Source organism: Pantherophis guttatus, chromosome 3 (assembly GCF_059756535.1).
Source record: "Pantherophis guttatus breed Tessera chromosome 3, ASM5975653v1, whole genome shotgun sequence".
NCBI classification, from domain to species: Eukaryota; Metazoa; Chordata; class Lepidosauria; order Squamata; family Colubridae; genus Pantherophis; species Pantherophis guttatus.
In genome coordinates, this window is record NC_142065.1 from 4,391,069 (window position 1) to 4,400,113 (window position 9,045).

Below are 9,045 nucleotides of genomic sequence, written 5' to 3' on the forward strand. Positions count from 1 at the left end.
ATCTATCTATCTATCTCTATTATCTATCTCAATTCTCTATCTATCTATCTATCTATCTATCTATCTATCTATCTATCTCTATTATCTCTCTAATCTATCTATCTATCTATCTATCTATCTATCTATCTATCTATCTATTTATCTATCTATTAGAATGCAGTATTGCAGGCTAACTCACTGCTCACTGACAGGAGTTCTATCACGACTGGCTCAAAGTTGACTCAGCCTTCCATCCTTCCGAGGTGGGTAAAACAAGGACCCAGATTGTTGGGGGGCAATAGGCTGACTCTGTAAAATCATTTAGAGAGGGCTGTAGAACACCGTGAAGTGGTATATAATTCTAAGTGCTATTGCTATTGCTAAGAAGGCGGTAAAAATGAGTCTGATTCATTTTACATAGTTTTGACTCACGACCCTAAATGGACAGGTTCCTTTATTATACCTGAAGGACTACCTGTGTAGACAACAAGTACTGAACATTGGACGTTGTCGCTTCTTCATATTTCAAAAGCATACCTACACCCCTACGTTATATGATTTTTAAAAATCTTTGCTCCTTTATAACTTCTGTAAACAAACAGTTGCCATTTTTATTTCTTTCCTAATCATTTCAATGCAGGTCAAAACGATTTATTATTTCAGGTTTGTTTTTCCCCACCCCAGTTTTCCCCCACCCCTCAGCCTGAAAAGCTGTCAGAACTAGAATTTCCTAATCCGAATTCCAGATCGTTGCATTCCCTGGGATGTTCTGGAATGATATTTTGCCTTTTTGAATCTGCGCGCCTTCGTTAGGAAAAGGCAAGAGGTGCAAATGAAGATGGCTGCTTTGATCAGGAAAAGCGGGATCCAAAGAACGAGGAGAGATTGCTGTGATGGTGAGCCTGTGGAGAAAAAAAACAGTGGATGGTTTTGATTTAATCCTCTTAAATCCTGCTCCATCGGGGTCTAGGACATCTCACCGCAAGTCAACTCACTATGGCAGTGATGGCGAACCTATGGCATGCGTACCACAGGTGGCACACGTAGCCATATCAGTGGGCATGTCAACTCAGCTCTGGCACGCATACGTGCGCCGTTCAGCTGATTTTCAGGCCTTTTGGGCCCACCAGAAGTAGGGAAACAGGCTGTTTCCTGCCTCCAGAGGGCCTGGGAGGTGGGGTTGGGGAAGGCCCATTTTTCTTTCTCACCTGGCTCCAGATCCTCTCTATGCATCTGGGGAGGGCAAAAACAGCCTTCCCCACCCCCTCAGAAGCCTGAAACGGCCCATTTCCCAACTCCCGGTTGGACAGGAAGTGACGATTTTTGCTGTCCCCAGCCTCCAGAGCAGGAGGGTGGAGCGGGGGTTGTGCATGCATGCACAGGGCGGGATGCATAGAATTATGGGTGTGGGCACACATGAACCTTCCTCCCCCCACTCTTGGCACGCGATGGCAAAAAGGTTAGCCATCACTGCACTATGGCCAACTCGCCATGGGACAAGAGTTACACGAATATCGAAGAAATGGTGGAACAGAATCATTAAAGAAAGGATGCCAAAGGAAGGACAGAATGGAAGGCGGATGAGAAAAATTGAAATCATTTCTTAATTTTTTTTTTAAATAATTAAATTGAATTATTGAAAGGTCCTGCGGCAAGTTGGCAGGTGGAGATGGGTTGGCCGTAACAAGTTGTTCCATTCCGATGCCATCATAACCGTTCTGGGTTGGCAGCAGGGTACAGCCAAAAAAGTCAAGATGGCAGACATTTTCACTCCATAGAATAGAATAGAATAGAATAGAATAGAATAGAATAGAATAGAACAGAATAGGGAATAGGGAATAGAATAGAATAAGAAATAATAGAATGGAATGGAATGGAATGGAATGGAATGGAATGGAATGGAATAGAATAGAATAGAATAGAATAGAATAGAATAGAATAGAATAGAATAGAATAGAATAGAATAGAATAGATGGAGTGGAGTGGAGTGGAGTGGAATGGAATGGAATAGAATAGAATAGAATAGAATAGAATAGAATAGAATAGAATAGAATAGAATAGAATAGAACAGAACAGAATAAGGAATAGGGAATAGAATAGAATAAGAAATAATAGAATGGAATGAATAGAATAGAATAGAATAGAATAGAATAGAATAGGGAATAGGGAATAGAATAGAATAAGAAATAATAGAATAGATGGAGTAGAGTAGAGTAGAGTAGAGTAGAGTAGAGTAGAATAGAATAGAATAGAATAGAATAGAATAGAATAGAATAGAATAGAATAGACATTGGAATGAAGAACAGAACAGAACAGAACAGAACAGAACGGAACAGAATAGTTGGAAAGGACCTTGGAGGTCTTCTAGTCCAACCCCCTTTAATATATACCATTTCAGACAAATGGCAATCCAGTCTCTTCTTGAAAGCTTCCAGATAGATAAATAGATAGATAGATAGATAGATAGATAGATAGATAGATAGATAGATAGATAGACAGATAGATGATAGAATAGAGACAGATATTTTCACTCCCCCAGATAGAATAGGGTAGAGTAGAGTAGGATAGGATAGGATAGGATTATTAGGATAGGATAGGATAGGATGGAATAGAATAGAATAGAATAGAATAGAATAGAATAGAATAGAATAGAATAGAATAGAATAGAATAGAATAGAATAGAATAGAATAGAATAGAATAGAATAGAATAGAATAGAATCCAGAGCTGCAGAAGCGGAGGCCAATGTTTACATCGGCCTGCTATAAATATCGGTCTCCACTTCTGCAGCTCTCTCTCCATCAGGCTCTTCTTCCCCCCCATCACTTTCTGCCAGGGCGAGGACCCCGCCCCCTAGGCTGCCGCATGAGATGCCTGATCCCACCGGGCCTGCCCCCATCGGTGAATTCTGGCGAACTCTGTGCTGGGGTGACGGCGCCCGTGCCCACAGAGAGGGTTCCAAGTGCCCTTTCTGGCACGCGTGCCATACGTTCGCCACCACTGGTATAGGGGTCTCCTGCCGGAGCAGGGGGTTGGACTAGAAGACCTCCAAGGGTCCCTTCCAACTCTCCTCTTATTCTGTTTCAGAAGCAGGAGATATTGATGGCTAACTTCATTAGTGCAAGAAAAAACAGCTAAGTAAGAAAGGGAAAAGCTGCAGGGTGTGTGTGTCACCCAACCCTCGGAAGAAACGTTTCGAAGGATTTAAGAAGAGCTCACTTGGTGGAGCCCTGCCCAAACATCTGTCGTCTTCGGATTCCATCACAGTGACAAGCTTTATTATTAGAGTGAGTAGAGTTTGGGTATTTTGCTGAACCACACAACTGAATTGTGAGTTGTTCCCATCTTTGGTGGCCATCACCTCCAGGTAAGTCTTCAGGGAAAAGGTCCCATCAGGATTCAAGATCCTCCGGCCAACCGTTCCTTTCCTGCGTGGGGCATTGTTAATAAACAATTCCAAGTTTGAATCATCTGGATAAAACTCTTCCATGCTGCAGGTGATCGTCACCAAGGTGTTCAGCTGGACGGGAGAAAGTGGGTTGGTCGTGAGCCGCACCTTGGGAGGAACTGAGCAAAGAAAGTCAAAGAGATTGGTCAACAGAGGTTGGGATTCGTGGCTCCTGTGCTCAGATGCAGCTGGAAGACTAACTGGGTTTGGTCTCTGATTGTGGTATGGGGGGGGGGACAACCCTCGTACGAACCTGGTTTGCAGGAAGCCCAAGATCAAAACTTAACACCACGAACAAAGAAAGAAATAAGGAACCTGTCCAGTGGTGAAATCCAATTTTTTTTACTACCGGTTCTGTGGGCGTGGCTTGGTGGGCATGGCAAGGGAAGGATACTGCAAAATCCCCATTCCCTCCCCACTCCAGGGGACGGATACTGCAAAATCTCCATTCCTATCTCACTCCAGGAGAAGGATACTGCAAAATCCCCATTCCCTCCCCACTCCAGGGGAAGGATACTGCAAAATCTCCATTCCCATCCCACTCCAGGGGAAGGATACTGCAAACTTCCCATTCCCTCCCCACTCCAGGGGAAGGATACTGCAAACTTCCCATTCCCTCCCCACTCCAGGAGAAGGATACTGCAAAATCCCCATTCCCTCCCCACTCCAGGGGAAGGATACTACAAAATCTCCATTCCCATCCCACTCCAGGGGAAGGATATTGCAAAATTCCCGTTCCCTCCCCACTCCTGAAGGAAGGATATTACAAGATCTCCATTCCCACCCCACTCTGGGTCCAGCCAGAGGTGGTATTTGCTGGTTCTCCGAACTACTCAAAATTTCCGCTACCGGTTCGTCAGAACCTGTCAGAACCTGCTGGATTTCACCCCTGAACCTGTCCTGACCCAGCTCCCCAAACACAACAAACCCTCTGAAGTGATCTCAAAGACCACAAGCCTCCCGTGAGCCAGGTAGCAACGCAGCACATCTGGATTGCCTGCCTCTTTCCCCCCCACCCCCACATGCCTCTGCCTCCATGCTCGGACTTACAGGTATCTGCGCTGTATCAAGGGGCCACACCCATTTGCTGGGCTTATTTTCAGGGTAGGTCATATTTTCAGGGAAATATGGTACCTCTTAGGACATTAACCAGTGCGAAGGTCTTCCTGAGACGACCATCCAATGATCTGTGTTGGATCTGACAGGTCAGCTGAGACTTCACATCTCTTTGCTCCAGCCAGATTTCCACCGTGCTCTCCGCTCTGTACAAGAAGCTCTGCCTTCCACCAGAGTCCAGGATGCTCGTCGAGGCAGCCTGTATTTCTCTCCCATCCTTCAACCAGCTGACTGTGATCTCTCTGGGGAAGAATCCCTCTGTGGAGCAGATGAAGGAGGCCCAAGTCCCTGGGGTGATTCTTCTTCTGGGGCCATGAATCACAGGTGGGGATGGCTTGGCTGAGGGAGAAAGTAGAGAGAGACATCAGTTGATGTTCCTCAGGGACGCTCCAAGATCTATTTTGGTCAGAGAGACTCAACTTTGAACATGGGATTTATACCCCCATGTCTCTTGGTTGAACATCTCCCTCCATCTCTGGAAATCAATATTGGGGACCACCTACCAATTACAGAGACCAGAGTGCCTTTCCCCGATGCCAGTTCCTCCTCTGGGTACCAGTTAGAGAACTTCACACAATAGTAAGTCCCGGCATCTTCAGGGCAGACATTTTGAATGTCGATGCTGAAGTCTGTGTATGATCCTGAGGTGATCCTCACCCCCCGATTGAAAGGTCCTTGACTATTACTGTAAATGGGGGGCTGGTATCTGTCCAGCCCTTTGTACCACCGCACGTCTGCGGTCACATCCAACTCAGTCAATTTACATTGTAGAGTGATGGACTCTCCAGGTGCCACCGATATGGTTTCTGGAAGTTGTGTTATCTCCGTATACTGTCCTCTAACAACTGAAACACAAAGAGACACATTTGTAATTACCGTACTTTTCAGAGTATAAGATGCACTCCCCACCCCCCACCAATAAAGTGGGTGGAAATGTCTGTGTGTCTTATACAGTGAATGTTGCTGAAGCCCCGCCCACCCACCGGCCCCCACCCTTTGGCCTCTGCCTCCCAGCAATTTACTTCCTTGCAGCAAACAGCAAACAGCGTGGTCAGCTTCAGCACAAACAGCTGATTGGCGGTTGGATCTGCCTCTTGGAATATTGCCTATCAGCTGTTCCAGGCTGCAGGAATTGCCCCCACCCATCGCCGCTGTCCCCACCCATTGCCATTGCCACCTATCGCCACCCCTGCATGTCCCGTTTTTGGCCTCTGTGCGCTCCATTTTTGGATCCGTGTGTCCATTTTTGGCCTGTCCCAGGTGGCGGGGATAGGCGGTGGCGGGAAACTGGGCCTAGCAAGTCTAGTGAAGAGAAGGACCAGGGGAGACATGATAGCATCTTCCAATATTTGAGGGGCTGCTACAGAGAGGAGGGGGTCAAGCTATTTTCCAAAGCACCCGAAGACCAGACAAGGAATAATGGATGGAAACTGATCAAGGAGAAATTCAACCTAGAAATAAGGAGGAACTTTCTGACAGTGAGAACCATCAACCGATGGAACAGAAGTTGCCTTCGGAAGATATTCTCTTTTGGTTCCCCTTTTCTACCTGCGTGGGAAAGCCACTTTGCTGACTCCAAATTATTTTTTGTATGCATCCATGGGTTTTGTATCTTCCAGGGCTGTCCGTGTGAAAATTTGTAGGGGTCTGAGAAAGGAACGTAGGGGAGAAGAGAGCTTAAGAAGCGGAAGATGAGACAATTGACTAGTCATCTCATGAAGGTCAATGTAAGAGGGAAGGAAGGAAGGAAGGAAGGAAGGAAGGAAGGAAGGAAGGAGGGAGGGAGGGAGGGAGGGAGGGAGGGAGGGAGGGAAGGAAGGAAGGAAGGAAGGAAAGAAGGAGGAAGGAAAGAAAGGAAGGAAGGAAGAAAGGAAGGAAGGAAGGAAGAAAGAAAGAAAAGAAAAAGAGAGGGAGGGAGGGAAGAAGAAAGGAAGGAAGGAAGGAATAAAGGGAGGAGGAAGGAAGGAAGGAAGGAAGGAAGGAAGAAACGAAAGAAGGAGGAAAGAAGGAATCAAACACCCAGGGAGGTGGGAACAGGCCATACAAATGATATAGGGTTTCCTGCTTGAGTGGGGGTTGGACTAGAAGATCTTCAATGTCCCTTCCAACTTTGTTATTCTGTTAAAACCTTCCAGGAGATTTTGTTTGAAGGAAATCGTGTTTTAGGAGGCTGGGAAGTTCTCAAGATGTTTGTATTTACAAGTTTGTATGTACAAGAAGTTTGGGCAGCAACTTGTCTGGAATGGTATAGGGTCTCCTGCTTGAGTGGGGGGGTTGGACTAGAAGACCTCCAAGGTCCCTTCCAACTCTAGAGGGAGTCAAGCTATTCTCCGAAGCCCCTGAGGGCAGGACAAGAAGCAACGGGTGGAAGCTAATCAAGGAGAGATCCAACTTGGAACTAAGGAGAAATTTCCTGACAGAGAGAACAATTAACCAGTGGAACTGCTTGCCTCCAGAATATTGTGGGTGCTCCATCCCTGGAGATTTTTAAGAAGAGACTGGATGGCCATCTGAACTGGTATAAGGTCTCCTGCTTGGACTAGAAGACCTTCAAGTCCCTTCCACCTCGATTGTTCTGTATGTTCTGCATTTCTGTATATCAGCTGAAGCCAAAGGTCATTGAGGTCAGGAGGAGGACTTCCCTAAGAGTGAGAACTATTCATCAATGTGGTTGCTCCATCACTGAGGTTTTCAAGGAAAAAAAATGATCAACCATTTTGTTTTGTTTTTTTGAGATGGTGTAAGGACTCCTGCCTTGAACAAGAAACTTCAAGTTTCTTCCAACCCAGATTGTATGAGTTATGGAAGGTGTGGTCCCAATTTATTTATTTATTTTATTTTATTTTATTAGTCCTATTTCTATGCCGCCCACTCTCCGAGGACTCTGGGCAGCTTACACCAAAGACAGTCTACTAAATAGCATATTGCCCACTAACAATCTGGGTCCTCATTTTACCCACCTCGGAAGGATGGAAGGCTGAGTCAACCTTGAGCCGGTGAGATTTGATCCGCTGATCTGCTGAACTAGCAGCCAGCTGAAGTAGCTGCAGTACTGTACTCTAACCACTGCGCCACCTCGGCTCCTCTTGAAGTCCCCAGCCCAAGGACCAAATTAAACCAGGTGGCCCCAGTTGGTCTCCAGAACTCCAGAGCTCTGATGTTCTTCCTCTCATGTTCCTCACTTGACTTTGTAGATGACCCTCACTCTGTCAAGGACCTTGGAGTACTCATTTCTAAAGATCTAAGTGCCCGAGCCCCCTGTAACAACATTGCCAAAAAGGCATTAAGAGTTGTTAAACTAATCTTGCGTAGCTTCTTCTCTGGTAATGTTGTACTACTAACTGGAGCATACAAAACATTTGCTAGACCAATTCTTGAATACAGCTCATCTGTCTGGAACCCGCACTGCATATCGGACATGAATACAATCGAGAGAGTCCAGAGATATTTTACGAGAAGAGTCCTCCATTCCTCTAACCGCAATAAAATACCTGATGCCACCAGACTCCAAATTTTGGGCTTAGACAACTTAGAACTACGCCGACTTCAGTCATAGTACATAAAATTATCTGCCACAATGTCCTTACCTGTCAATGACTACTTCAGCTTCAACCACAACAATACATGAGCACACTATAGATACAAACTCAAGGTAAACCGCTCCAAACTCGATTGCAGAAAATACGACTTCAGTAACAGAGTGGTCAACTACCTGACTCTGTAGTTTCTTCCCCAAACCCCCAAAACTTTCACCTTAGACTGTCTACTGTAGACCTCACCCCATTCCTAAGAGGTCTGTAAGGGGCCGTGCGTAAGTGCACCAGTGTGCCTTCCGTCCCTGTCCTAATATTCCTTTTTACTCTTACTCTTTTCATGTATTCAAATTATGCTTATATTTTTACCTGTTATTTTATATATGCTTGACAAATAAATAAAACTTAAACTTAAACTTAACCACTTGGGGTGGAACCAACGAAAGAAATGTCCACCTGATTCCCCCCCAAAATTTAACATCTGGAATTGGCTTTTTCAGGGAATTCTGATCTCCTCACTGTAGAGCACAGGAGGTTTGAAGCAGCCTTAATACTCATCTCGCACCGGATTTTACTCCAGTTGTAAATCTGAGAACGGAGCCTGCCTGATCTCAGCTGTCAACACTCACTCAGATCTTGCGGAAGGAGGAGCATCAACAAAAGCAGCAGCTGAAGAGGACCAGTAAGAGGGATTGTCTTGAAGGACTTCAAGGCAGCCATGCCGATAGCAGCAGGAGAAACATCTGGGGTGACTTTAGGGTCTAGTCCACTGGATCTTTTCCTCCTCTTGAAATAGCAAAAGAGGAACTCCCATTTCCTCCTTCTAAATTTGGACAAGTTTCTAAAGTTTGAGTTATTGCATCAGTCACAGTAAATGAAGTCACAGAAGTTGTGCTGCCTTCTCAGAAGGACTAAAAATCAATCTCTAAATTGGCAGTATTCAGCCGCTGGTCTTCCCTCAATTAGAACT

General features: G+C 45.5%; 1 protein-coding gene across 1 annotated transcript; it reads right to left on the minus strand.

Moving 5' to 3' along the window:
• Window positions 1–709: 709 nt before the first annotated feature.
• Window positions 710–8,795, minus strand: LOC117659141 (signal-regulatory protein beta-1-like). Its single transcript, XM_087888865.1, has 5 exons — window positions 8,705–8,795; window positions 5,046–5,387; window positions 4,561–4,881; window positions 3,158–3,545; window positions 710–881 (listed from the first exon to the last, which is right to left on the minus strand). The coding sequence occupies exons 1-5, from the start codon at window positions 8,793–8,795 to the stop codon at window positions 710–712; spliced, it is 1,314 nt and encodes a 437-aa protein (XP_087744991.1).
• Between the last annotated feature and the right edge of the window lie 250 nt (window positions 8,796–9,045).

Bases quoted from the DNA above. Each gene is read 5' to 3' on its own strand.
- LOC117659141 (XM_087888865.1), bottom strand. From the start codon at position 8,795: ATGGCTGCCTTGAAGTCCTTCAAGACAATCCCTCTTACTGGTCCTCTT. The intron at 5,388-8,704 runs GTGAGTGTTGAC...TTTGTGTTTCAG, and splicing joins CCTCCTTCCGCAAGATCTGA to TTGTTAGAGGACAGTATACG. The intron at 3,546-4,560 runs GTACCATATTTC...TTCTTTGCTCAG, and splicing joins ACTGGTTAATGTCCTAAGAG to TTCCTCCCAAGGTGCGGCTC.